The sequence below is a fragment of the Miniopterus schreibersii genome (genome assembly GCF_964146895.1).
Source record: "Miniopterus schreibersii genome assembly, chromosome: 2".
Classification (NCBI taxonomy): Eukaryota; Metazoa; Chordata; class Mammalia; order Chiroptera; family Miniopteridae; genus Miniopterus; species Miniopterus schreibersii.
This window is the reverse complement of record NC_138102.1, coordinates 21241072-21255755: the sequence shown is the minus strand read 5'-3', so window position 1 is coordinate 21255755 and position 14684 is coordinate 21241072. Positions and strand designations below refer to the sequence as shown.

Sequence of the window (14684 nt, the reverse complement as noted above, 5' to 3'; positions counted from 1 at the left end):
AAACCAGGCTGTACCATCCAGAACCTGCTCCTTCTGGTCAGGCAGCACACCAGACACAACATACACCTCCCCTGATTCCAGCTGCTCTGCCAAAACCAGCCAACAAGGACACCTCTTCAAGATGGGGAGAGCAAACTCATAAAAAATCAAACAAAACAGAGGGACAGAAGACTATGCCCCAACTGAAGGAACAAGAAAAAACCCTAGAGCAATACTCTAATGAAACAGAGATAAGTAGTTTGCCAGATAAAGAATTCAAAGAAATAGTCATAAGGATGCTTAATAAACTTTAGAACAGAAAAACTCAGAGAGAACATCAACAAACAGTTAGAAAATATAATAACCAATCAACAAAAAAGAATTACAGAAACAGAAAGTACTTTAAGAGTAATTGACAGCAGAGTAGTTAATAGAGAACAGATTAGCAACCTGAATGACAGAAGGGTAGAAATCACCCAACCCATAAAGTAAAATGAAAAAAGAATTTTTATTTTTTACTATTTTTTTAAGAAAATAACTTTTAAATCCTCACCCAAGGAAACGTTTTCATTGATTTTAGAGGGAAGAAAAAGGGGGAGGGGGGGTAGAAGAAGAGGAGGAGGAGGGGGAGGAAACATCAACTGGAGAAAGATACATTGATTGTTTGCCTCTTGTACACACCCTGACAGGTGATCAAACACAAAACCTAGGTATGTGCCCTTACTTGGAATCTAACCCACAACCTTTTGGTGTATGGGATGATGCTCCTAGCAACTCAGCCATCCAGTGGGGGCAAAAATAAGTATTTTTTTAAATTGGAATGGCATAAGGGACGTCTGAGGCAATATCAAGTATTCTAACATTTACATTATAGGGATTCCAGAAGAGAAGAGACTGAGAAAGCAGGAGAAAGTGTATTTGCAGAAATAACAGTCGAAAACTTTCCTAATCTGGGGAAGGAAACAAACATTCAGGTCCAGGAAGCCCAAAGAGTTCCAAAAAGATGAACCCAAAGAGTTCCACATCAAGACATATTAAAATTAAAATGTAAAAAGTTAACGATAAAAAAGTAAATACTGATGGCAGCAAGAGGGAAACAACAAGTCACATACAACAGCAACCCCTTAATGCCATAAGCTGATTTCTAAGCAGCAATTCTACAGGCCAAAAGGAAGTGGGGGAAAATATATAAAGTGCTGAAATAAAGGAACCTACAACCTAAAATAATATACCCAGCAAGGGTATTATTTAGTATTGAGGGAGAAACAAAGAGTTTCTCAGACAAACAAAAACAAAAGAATTTCACCACTACTAAACTGTGTTTACAAGAAATATTAAATTGTCTTCTTTATGCAGAAAAGTACAGATCATAACCAGACATAAAAAAATATAGAGGGGGAAAATCTTATTAGCAAAGGAAAATATACAATACACATAGTGAATCAACCAATTTAAGAGTAAATACGAAGGTTAAAAGACAAAATAGCAAAATTAACTATACATATAATAAATAGGGGACATGAAAAACAAAACTATATAAAATATAACATCAAAAAACATGACTCAGCAGTTGAGCATCGACCTAGGATCCAGGAGATAGAGGTTCGATTCCTAGTCATGGCACATGCCTGGGCTGTGTGCTCGATCCCCAATGACTCTCTCATCATTGATGTTTCTGTCTGTCTCTCTCTCCATCTCCTTTCCTCTCTCTGAAATCAACATATATATATATATATATATATATATATATATATTTAAAAACACATAAAGCATAAAGGGGGAATTAAAAATGTAGTGCTATTAGAATGTGTTTGAACTTAAATGCCTACAAGCTTAAAATAGACTGCTATAAATATAGCCGTATATATATGTACCTTATGGGAACAAGAAACCAAAAACCTACAAATATATACAAAAAATAAAGAGAAAAGAAACTAAACAAACACTAAAAAATACCAGTAACGCAAAGGACAGAGATCAAGAGAAGAAAGGAACAGAGAAAAACCACAAAAACAACAAAAATACAATTAACAAAAGAACAATGAGTACATATCTACCAATAATTACTTAAAATATCAAATAGAGTAAATTTTCAATCAAAAGACATAGGGTGGTTGAATTGATACAAAAAAAAAAAAATAGACACACACAGACTGAAAGTGAAGATATGTAAAGAGGTATTCCATGCAAATAGAAATAAAAAGAAAGCTGTTCTGGCAAAACCCTTATCAGACAAAATAGATTTTAAAACAAACAATGTAAAAAAAGAGAGAGAAGGTCATTACATAATAATAAAGAGTCAATCAAAAAGAGAATATAACAATTATAAATACCAAGGCACCCAACATAGGCTCACCTAAGTATATGAAGTATATATTAATTAACATAAAAGTGGACATAAATAGTAACACAATAATAGTAGGGGACATTAATACCCCATTTACCTCAATGGATAGCAAAATCATCCAGGCCAAAAATTAATAAGAAGGCCTGGCTGGTGTGGCTCAGTTGGTTGGGTATTGTTCCATACACCAAAAGGCTGCCAGGACACATGCCCAGTCTGCAGGATTGATCACCAGTAGGGGGCATGAAGGAGGCAGCCAATCAATGTATCGTCCTCACATTGATGTTTCTCTCTCCCTCTCCTTTCCTCTCTCTCTAAAAATCAATAAAAAAATACTTTTTTAAAAGAAAATTAATAAGGACACAATGGTCTTAAATGTCTCATTAGACCAGATTAATTTTACAGGCATATATAGACGGTTTCAGCCCAAAACAACAGAATACACATTTTTCACAAGTGCATATGAAACATTCTCCAAGATAGACCATATATTAGGCCATAGAACAAGCCTCAGTAAATTCAGAAAGACTGAAATTATATCAAGCATTTTTTCTAAGCACAACAGAGGAAACTAGAAATCTACTATAGAAAGAAAACTGGAAAAAACACAAATTCATGGAGAATAAACAGCATCCTACTAAACAACCAATGTATCAGAGAAGAAATCAAACAGAAAATCAAAAACCACCTTGAGACAAATGACAATGAGAACACAACTTTCCAAAATGTGTGGAATGCAGCAAAAGCAGTTCTAAGAGGAAAGCTCCCAGCTATACTGGACTAACACAAGAAAGAAGAAAAATCTCAAATAAACAATCTAATTTTCCAACTAAAGGAACTAGATAAAGAAGGACAAACAAACACCAAAGTAAGTAGAATGAAGGAAATAATAAAGATCAGAGTAGAAATGAATGAAACAGAGACACAAAAAATTGAAAACAATCAATGAAACTAAAAGCTGGCTCTCTGAAAGGATAAATAAAATTTACAAACCTCTAGCCAGGCAAATCAAAAAAAGGGAGAGAGCCCAAATAAATAAAATCAGAAATGAAAAAGGAGATATTTCAACCAACACTACAGAAATACAAAGGATCGTTAAAGACGACCACGAATAATTGTATGCCAACAAGTTGGACAACCTAGGAGAAATGGATAAATTTATAGCAACATATAAGCTTCCAAGGCTCAACCAAGAAGAAACAGAAAATATGAACAATTTGAAGCAATCAAAAAACTCCCAAAAAGCAAAAGCCCAGGACCAAAAGGCATCACAAGTGAATTGTGAAGAATGAATATCAACTGTTCTCAAACTATTTGAAAAAAAAGAAGAGGAGGGAACACTTCTAAACTTATTTTATGAGGCCTGCATTACCTAGATATCAAAACTAGACAAGAACACTATAAAAAAAAATAATAGGACAGTATCCCTGATGAACATAACTGCAAAAATCCTCAATAAAATATTAGCAAATTGAATTTAGTAGTACATCAAAAGGATCATACACCATGATCAAAGGGGATTATTCCAGGGATGCAAGGATGGTTCAACATCTGAAACAACAAAGTGATAATATATATGAATAAAATTAAGAATACACATCATATGATCATCTCAACATATGCAGTAAAAGAATTAGAGAAAATTCAACATCTATTATGATCATTTTCAACCCAGTAGGTACAGAGGGAATATACATCAACATAATATAAGCCATATACGACAAGTCAACAGATGATATATTTAAAAGTGAAAAACTGAAACTGAAAGTTTTTCCTCTGAGATCAGGAACAAGAGTAGGATGTCCACTCTCACCACTGTTATTTAACATACTATTAGAAGTCCTAGCCAGGGCAATTAGGCAAGAAAAAGAAATAAAAAGCATATGTGTATTTGAATTGACCCTTAACCATGATATAATGACCTTCTTTTTCTCTTACTACATTATTTGCCTTAAAGTCAATTTTGTCTGATATAAGTATAGTTACCCCAGATTTCTTTCAGTTTCCATTTTCATGGAATATGTTATTCCATCCCTTCATACTAAGTTGATGTGCATCCTTACATCTTAAGTGAGTCTCTTGTAGGCTGCATATATGTGGGTCTTGTTTTTCATACATTTAACTACTCTACGTACTTATTGCCATTTTATTTATTGTTTTGGGCTGTTTTGTTATTCCTTTATTCATTTCTTCTTCTCTTACTCTCTTTCTTTGAGATTTGATGATTTTTTTGTAACGGTATACTTAGATTCCTTTTATCGTATCCTTTGCATATATACTATAGCTTTTGGCTTGGTGGTTACCATGAGGCTTACATAAAACAACTTACATTTGTAACAGTCTATTTTAAGATGAAAACAGCTTCAGTTTGTACATATTATGAGACTACATTTTTACTAGCTCCACCTTCACATTTTACATTTTTGGTGTCACAATTAATATATTTTTATCTTGTACACCCCTTAACAAATTCTTGTAACTATGATTATTTTTAATACTTTTATCTTTTAACCTTCATAAGTAGCTTTATAAGTGATTAACACTGCCCCCATCTTTACATTAGATTAAGTCAGGATATATATAGACCAGTGAGATTTATACTCTCATATGTTTTCCAGTTATTAATTAGCACCCTTTTGTTTCAGCTAAAGATGTCCCTTTAACATTCTTGTAAGGCCAGTCAACTGGTGATGATCTGCTCTAGCTTTTGCTTTCTGGAAAACTTTTTCTTCTATCCTCCCTTCCCCTTTCCCTTTGGAATAGTCAAAAATGAATAACAATTCACTAAATAAGGCTACATAATCATCTCAGATCTTTGTTTTCTAAGAATACATTATTTTTCTATGAAACATTATTCTTACATGAATAGATATGCAATATCATGAGGCCTTAGGGTAAGATAGGATTTTTTCCACTCTGAAAATCTTTGCAATAATTCATTTGCCTCACCGACTGTAGAAATCTTATTTTTATCTGACCACAACTCCAATGATGACAACACAACAGTAACTTTAAATTGGGCAAAGACCTAAAAACAAAAGAGATAACATATGAAAAAATCATCTTTGTGTTATTTTTAATGACTCAGAAATTAATTCAATGTTTTGAAAAATATATACTAAGTTTAGGTAGATGATTTAATTATTTAGAAATGCCACATCAAGTTAATAAAAATTATATTTTCAAAACTAGTATGAATTTTCCTAACTAGTATGAAAGGGAAAATACTTACCGAATTTACAAGGCCAATAATTTCGATGACTTTATTTGTTACTATCATGCTATCAGAGCCCAAGTAATCATACTGAAAAAGAAAATTAATTTTAAATTTAAATACAAATGTTATGCAACATGTTTAAGATTTACTCTCTATTCTCAGAGGTTAGAGGCTGCTTTGGTGTTAGAACAGTTAAAAATAAGTCAGAAACAAATTTTGAAAATGGATGTAAATTGGATCACTCACACATGCTGGTGGGAATGTAAAATCATACAGCCACTCTGGAAAGTAGTTTGTGAGTGTCTTTCAAAACAAATAATGGACTTAACACATGACCAAGCTATTGTACTCCTCGGCATTTATCCAAAAAAATAAAAACTTATATTCACACACACCCCAAAAAATCTTACATGTGTTCATAGCAGTTATGTACATAAAAGCCAAAAACTAGAAACAACTCATATATCTTTCAATGGTGAACTGATTAAACTGTAGTATATTCATGTCACGGAATACTACTTAGTAATAATAAAGAACTGGATTTTTTATACATGGAAGAACTTAGATAAACCTCAAGAAAATTATGCTGAGTATAAAAGAAATCTCAAAAGGATACATACTGCATGATAACATTTATGCAATATTGCTGAAATCACAGAGAATAGATTAGTGATTGCCAGGGCTTAGTAAGTATAGGAAGAAGAGAGAGATGGGTGTTATTATAAAAGGAAAACATTACAGAGTCTTGTGGCCATGGTATTGTTGAGTGTCTTTACTGTGGTGGTGGTGGTTTTGCAAGGATACATTTGTGACACTATCACATAAAACTACACACAAACACAAATGAGTATATATATAATTGTTGAAATCTGAACAGGTTGTATGAAGTGCCAATGTCAAATCCCACATCTATAAATCAAAACTCTGAGGTACACTATCCCTTTGATGTTCCACATGACCCTCAAATTAAACATAGGCAAACTAAATTCATCATCCTTCCTCAAAAAATCTTCCTTACTTATGTTTCCACTACTACACTGAATGGTATTATCACCTATGACCTTCTACATTTATTGTACAATGTGTAGTACAAATTCCATAAGAGAACATTTTATCTTTTGATCACTGCTATATAGCCAAAGAACAGAACAGTAACTGGCATCTAGATCATACATTTACATCATGGAATACTATGCAGGTGTCAAAAAGGAACTCTTACCCTTTGAGAGCGCATGGAGAGACCTGGAGAGTATTATGCTAAGAAAAATAAGCCAGTCAGAGAAAAGCAAGTATCACATGATCTCACTTATATGTAGAATCTAAATGAACAAAATTAGATGATGAACAGATACAGGGAACAGACTGACAGATCTCAGAGGGGAGGGACATGGGGGTGGAGGGATTGGAAAAGATTAACCAAAGGGTACATATGCATATATGCATAGCCCATGGACACAGACAATAATGGGCAGAAGGCCTTGCTGGGGGGTGGAGTCGGGAAAAGGGAAGGGGGGAAATGGGGAATATCTGTAATAGTGTCAACAACAACAAAATAGTGATTCCAAAATGAAAGCATGAACATCTCACTCCCCTGCTTAAAATCTTCTAATAACTCTCCATTACCTTTAGGATAAAATCGAAGTATTATGTCAATTCTTCAATTCATCTCTTTCCATCTCCATTCTTCAATGCTTTGTATTAATCATACTAAACTTCTTCCAGTTTCTGAAAAGAACCTTCTCTCATATTTATGTGCTCTTGCTAAGAAAGGTTTTACACAAAGTCTTTCTTGGCCCCACCCTCCTCCCATTACCCAAATAAACGAATCCAGACCCCAAACTTTCATCTGATTCTTACACTCCATTATTCCCCTGCCCTAATCACCCAGGCCCAGGTACCACAAAACTAGAGACTACCCCTACATCCAGAACCCACTAAAATTATTCAAACTAGCCAATCCTAAACTTGTTTACCTTGCCTCGCCAGTTGCTACTGAAAGAGAACACAATCAAGGTTCCCATACATCTTTCCAATAGCAACCATCTCCTGATCTGTTGGCCTCATCATACCTGAATAATAAAATCTACTTTTTCTTATCCTCACCAGAGGATATGTGTATTGGTTTTTGTGGGTTATTTTAGAGAAAGAGGAAAGAGGAGGGAGAGACAGTGAGAAATATAGATGTGAAAGAAAAACACTGATTGGTTCCCTCCCATATGCTCCCCAACCTGGGATTGAAACTACAATCTAGGTATGTGACCTGACCAGGAATAGAACCCACAACCTTTTGGTGTATGGGACGAGGCTCCAGCCAACCAAGCCACCTGGCCAGGGAAAAACCTACATTTTAAAACACCTACTTGCGTGTTCTTATAATAAATCAGCTTACAGTTGTATTTTTCCATGTCTCTCTCCATTACTGAACAGTGTTTTTATACTATCATATGCTTCACTCCATCATGACACTGAACTCCCCAGGCTACAATTGTGAAGTCACTGAAGACAATATCATCATTGCTCTTCTTTATAAAGATGCCCAATATCTAGTAACACAGTTGTCATACTGGCTCAATGTTTATTAAAGAATATGTGAATATGTAAAAGAACATAGAAAAGGGATGTTTAATCAGCATTAAATGGCTGGTAAACCTGACAATTTGGATAAGCAGCTTTCACAACTCAAAATTTGTAACATAATCCTGAAACACAATGATTTCCATAATCCAAACTATTACTTGGAAATTTAGTCTCCTTTACTGGAAGTATCTTAATTTTCTCTTCAATGTTCACTCTGCCCTTTTCCCTACACTCTAATAAATCAAATATCATATCCTTCTCCAAACCTCACCTGGCTTTGACCTTCAACTCTGGCTTCCTGACAAAGCTCTACAATCCTACAAATAGAATTGGTAGTGAGCATAATTTATATTGTCTGTGGTATTCCATAGGTGTGACAATCCAATGTTTAACAACAGAACAAAATCTGGAAAGTATTTTTTATCCCTGTTTTCTGAAATCTTTGAAATATAGAGGAAACAAAACCAGACTGGTTGAGTGCAAACTAAGTTATAACCTCAAGGTCCTGAAGTTTAGAGGTCCTCAAATTGTTTATGGGAATCAGAGATCTAGAGGTGCATTTAGACCAGGTAAACAACAGATTGGAACAGGTGCACCAATAAAAACTGCTAAAAATATATTGAAATTAATGTAAGCATTTCCCATAAATAGCTATACTATCACCACTTTGGTGCCAATAAATATTTTATAGGTCAAAACATTCTCTAGACTACATACGGTACTTCAAGGGCAAACAAGAATTAAAAGCTTTTAAAAAATGTCACGTAAAACAAATATCACATTAAAAAATATTGTGGATTGAGAGAGGCCCCAAAGAGATGAAGTATCATGTACAGATTTTTGAATAAAACACTTCTGATAGAACTAGCATAATTCTGAAAATATGGTTTTTCAGTTTGCAAATGTTTCATCTGTTCAATGAAGAAGGAAGAAGATTAGAATTTTCAAGTTCCTATCTAGCTAGGGATAATCATATAGTCATACCAAATATTCAAAAGTAAAGAAAAACACATACCAAAACTTTGTCCACCACAATATGCATTTCTAGATAAAGAGGAATTAAGTCTTGAACAGCTGATTCTGACTAGAAAAAAAAACAGTATTTAAAAACAAGCTTTCATAAGTTGTTTATTATAAACCTTTAAATCTTGTTTTATTAAGGTATGGTTGACAAATAAAATTATATTCTAGGTGTAAGACTTGATGCTTATATATGTATACAGTATGAAGTTATTGCCACAATAAAGCTAATTACCATATCTACCTCACATAGTTACCATTTTCTTTCTTTTTTTTGTAGTGAGAACATGTAATATCAACATTCTTAGCATATTTCAAGTTTACAATACAGTATTTTTAACTATAATTACATTACTGTATATTAAATCTCCAGAGCTTATTCTTTCTGCATAAGTGAAACTTTGTACCTTTTGACCAACATTCCCCAAGTTTCCTTGTCCCCACCTCTTGGCAACTACCATTCTACTCTCTGTATCTATGAGTTTGACTGATTTAGATTCCACATGTAAGTGAGATCACAGTGTTTGTCTTTCTGTGCCTGGCTTATTTCACTTAGCATAGTATCTTCCACATTCATCCATTTTGTCACAAATAATAGGATTTAGGATTTTCTTCATTTTTAAAGCTGAATGATATTCCTGTGTGTGTGCGTGTGTGTTTTTCTTTATCCCTCATCCATCAATGGATATTCAGGTTGTTTCCATACCTTGGATATTGTAAATAAAGTTGCAATTAACACAGGAGTGCAGATATCTCTTTCAAGATACTCATTTCATTTCCTAGGTTATATTCCCAGAGGCAGAACTGGTGAATCACATGACAGATCTGCTTTTAATTTTCTGACTAACCTCCATACTGTTTTCCATTGCAGCTGTACCAATTTACATTCCCACCAAGGTTTGTCTTTTTTATAACAGCCAGTCTAACAGGTGTGAGGTCCTATCTCATTGTGGTTTTGATTTACATTTCTCTGATGATTAGTGATGTTGAGCTATGTGTGGTGATGGATGTTAACTAGACTTATTGTGGTGATCATTTCATAACATATGCATATGTCAAATCATTATGTTGTATGCTTTAAACTAACACACCAATTATAATATGCCAATTATGTCAATACAACTGAAATAAAATAATTTTTAAGTACAAATATAGTTTTAAAAATAGTCTCAGATACTAGATGTTAAAAGCAAAAGCATAAACAAAGACAGTGTCCCGCCTTCCCTCCCTATATCCACAAAAATATGGTCAAAGGGGATCTGAGGGAATCTGGAAGAGCACTAACACTGTCCACCATAGTGGGTAATTTAAGATATTGTAAATTATCCTCCTAAGTTCTCAGAAGGAAAGAGAAAATTTAGTATTTAATTAACAAGACTTCATTTTAAATTATATACATACATGTGATAGCACTGAATAATTTGGTGCTGCACCTGCCTTTCATTGTATATTTGAGTCCTGTATTATTCTGGACATAGGATTAGAAGCTATGACAGATACACAAAAAATAATAGTGGGTAAAGCAATATTGGAGTTTATTTCTCTCTCACATAAAGGTATGAAAATGGCGATTTAGTCTTGTAAATTCTTCAGGAGCAAGGCTCATTCCACCTTAATGCTCTGTCACACATGGTATCATCCTTGTCCTAGTGGACTATGATGTGTCAACATGTGCACGATGTGACCAGGAGAATAGGGAAAAAGAGAAGAGTATAAACCCCCTTCCTTTAGAATTCAATCCAGACATAACGCATACTACATCTGCTTTTATGTCATTAGCTCTAACTTTATCACATGGCCATACCTAAATGCAAGGGAAGCTGAGAAACAGAGCCTTTTTTTACATGCCCAGCTAAACTCTGAGGGTTTTTTTAATAAAAACTGACAAAAAAATGAGAACATGTACTGTAAACACCTAACATATAATTCTTCAATAAACTATGCCTATTTATGCCACTTTTACCTGGCACAAAGGTTTTTTTTCTCACAATTACTTTTATGAAGACCAAAACATGCAGTTATACAGGGTGTACACTGAACAACTTACATGGCCACACATGACAATCCTGCTTATGACATTTTAATTATATGTATAATTTAATTAATACTGACTCCTTGGTTATGAATGCAACCTTTATAAATACTGGCTATATTAAATAACTTACAGAAATATAGAGACAAAGCAGGAACTGAATTGTTAAAGTTTATATGGAATATACACTAATTTTTAGAAAGTTGTAAGTAACAAAACAAAATAAAAATTAAAAGTAAAGGACAGATTGTCCGAAGCAAGAAATGCTGATCAAGGAAAATTGTAAAGTTAAGAAAAGGTGAGGAAGTTCTTAAGCAAAGGATACTTGCTACTATACATGAGGTTAATAAATTTTTTAAAATAAGTTTTAAAAGGCAGTAACTATCTTGAAAGTAGTAATAAGCATATGCAACTAACTTTTTCACTTATGAAAATGCTATAGTCCATTGGTTTTTGCCCTATGTCACGGTTATTTTCAGTATGAACTGCAAATTCACTGTTTTCATTCTTTAATTTATAAAGAAGATGCTGAAATTCAAGCTCAGTTTCCAGAGGTTCAATTCCATAAGAAACATTTTCAAATTGCAGTAATCCTCTGTAAAATTAAGGATAAAAAATTTAAGTGCTCTTAGTCAATTTTATAAAACTCTGAATCAAACAAGAAAAAAGGAGAAAATACAGAACGTTACTGTGCTCAATATTTTGACCCAAACACTTTATGTTTTGGAGATGACTCTGAAGAGTCAAAAGATCTCACCCAATCCACAAAATTAATTTCCCATTTCATTTTGTCTATGGTTATAAATGTAGCAGAAATTATGTAATCAGTGCTAGGTGCGCCATTTACAGTGATCAAGTAGTTCCCTGCTCTCCAAGTCAGTGACTTAATGAAAGCAATATAGAAATCCTGATGAATTTTTCTCTGGTTTGCAATGCTTTAGAAAAATGACTGCAGAGTTTATATAATAAAAGACTATATACTGAGCAATTTTATTTATAAGAATAAAATTTAGTAATAATTATGAAAAGGTGTTTATTTTGTTTATGCACAGAGTCTGAATAAGAAATTTAAGGCAAGATCTCAAACAGTAAAACAACTTTTGCAACTCTTCCTCCCTGAATACAGGTCATAGCTCAAGTGACTACTCCATAAAAACAAATTTCAGGGTACCATGTAAAAGCACTGAGGAACATTTTTTTGTGAAACAAGGATCCTATGCTACAAATTGAGAGTGAAGAACTCCCTGACATAATGGAAATTTTAGGTACTGATATTATTTGAAAAATGAGTACTATATTAATAATTATTTGCTTATACAGAACTGACTTCCTCTCTCTGAAGATGATTTTCCTTGAGAAAAGTATGTTTTGTTACTTTTTATTTCTCTTTATATCTCCAGACACATGGCTAGGACATGGAAAGTATCAAAATATTCTATTTGCTGAAAAAAATAAGCTACCCTAATTTTTGCTGTTCAGACTTGCTATAATCAAGCACGTTTAAGTGTCATTTCTGTAGTTAAGAAAAAATAAGATATAGAGCAAGGAAGCTAGAAATTTTCTGGTCAGTGAGGAAAGTGAGAAGTTAGAGAAACAGCAGAGTATAACTGAATAATCTCCACATGGGAATTTTCTTCCAGCTTCACACTTAATATCAACATAACAAATTCAATGCAGCCAAACAGCATAACTATGATGTTCACATGTCAATGGTAGAAAATACATAACCTCAATCCAGAACACGTGCTGAGTGTGACAACAGAATCCGGATATCCTTCAACGTATCCTTGGTAGTAGCATTGACTCTAGAAAAAGAAAAAAAGGTGGTTACTTAGGAATTGACAAAACTTACTAAAGGTTTCTTATTTGACAGAACTTCCTGAATATTTTCCCAGGCTACACAACCTCCATCAGTATGAATAAAGCAACATTCAGAAATAGTCTCCCTGCATTTGCCATTTTACTACATTAACTACTCTTATCCGAATAATACCTGGGATTATTACCTTACATTCTGCTTCCAAGTTAATTCCATATTTTTGGTAAAATTATTTCCCAATATATAAATTTAGGTCATCAATTAAAGGACAAAGATTTGTGAATCTGAATTTCTTTTAAATCTGATACTCTGCTAAAAAGAAACATCTAAAATTTAAGGGCACAGGAAGAAGGAAGAGCTAGGAAAAGATATACTATGCCAACACAAACAAAAAGGATGATTTTGAAGCTATCCTAATACGAAAAATGTAGACATTAGGCAAGAAACGGGACTAGCAATAAAAACGGACACTTCAAAATGCTAAGTTCAATTCACAAAGGAGATACAACTCCTCCAAATTTGTATTCACTTAATAACATACCTTCTAAATATATAAAGTCAAAATTGAAATAATAAAAATAGAGAAATGTATACTTATAGTAAAATAATTTGAAACATACAGAACTGTCAGTAACTGTTAAATCAAGCACTGAGAATCTACAGAAGATTTGAACAGTATGTTAACAACCTAATGTAGATATACTGCAGAATATACTTTCTTTTAAAGTACATGGAATATTTACAAAAATGAAACCGTATTTTGGCTGTGAAACATGAGAATAAATTTTAAATTACTGAAATCATACAGTTTGATCTCTGACCACAGCACAATTATGCTAAAGATCTCGCAAACATTGTCACAGAAAAAAAGGAATATTATATAATTTCCAAGGTTTTTTTTTATTTTATTGTATTAAATATATTTTTATTGATTTCAGAGACAGGAAGGGAAAAGGAGAGATAGATAGAAATATCAATGATGAGAGAGTCATTGATTGGCTGCCTCCTGCATGCCTCCTGCAACCCAGGCATAGGCCCTGACCAGGAATCGAACTGCGCCTGGATCATAGGTCGATGCTCAACCTCTGAGCCATGCCAGCCAGGCTAATTTCCAAGATTCAACAGTGCTATAACCTTTGGTAGAAATCAATGTAAGATTTACTAACACAATGCTTCTGTTGGAACCTATGTGAGGAAAACAGTAAGAAAAGGAAAACTGATGGCCCTATCCAATATAAATAAAGTAACATGGTGTCAATTCAATATTTCAACAAATTTTTATTATATGCTAACTATGTGTCAGACATTTTTCTAGGCACTGGGGATACATCAGTGAATAAAACAGACCAAAAGCCCTGGCCTTGTGAAGATTATATTGCACTGGAGAATCAGAAAATATGTAAATAGATAAAATAGATGGCACATCATATGTTGATAACCATTGCAGGGGGAAAACAAAACAGGTAAGGTAAGAGAGAACTAAGGGTAAGAATCCAATTTAAAACAGGGGTTAGTCAAGTACTAATGGGGTGATTTTGAGCAAGGACCTGAAGGAAATGAGGGAGAAAAACGTGGTATTTTGGAAAAGAGCAAGCATCTGGATCAGAGGAAATATAAAGTACAAAGCTCTGGAAAGGAGAACATGTCTGGTGTATCTGAAGAACAAACAGCAAGGACAGAAATGTGATTGGAACTA

The 14684-nt window shown here is 33.6% G+C and overlaps 1 protein-coding gene across 1 annotated transcript in view; it reads right to left on the bottom strand.

The window, feature by feature from the left end:
• Positions 1–14684, bottom strand: part of LOC308552394 (disintegrin and metalloproteinase domain-containing protein 32-like) — a gene marked incomplete at both ends in the record, with an annotated part of 138049 nt that overhangs the window by 98264 nt on the left and 25101 nt on the right. Inside the window, 5 exons of the mRNA XM_081127712.1 lie at positions 5185–5351; positions 5556–5627; positions 9133–9201; positions 11587–11764; positions 12898–12974. Of these exons, the coding sequence (XP_080983838.1) occupies positions 5185–5351; positions 5556–5627; positions 9133–9201; positions 11587–11764; positions 12898–12974 (563 nt within the window). The remainder of the gene's footprint in view (positions 1–5184; positions 5352–5555; positions 5628–9132; positions 9202–11586; positions 11765–12897; positions 12975–14684) is intronic.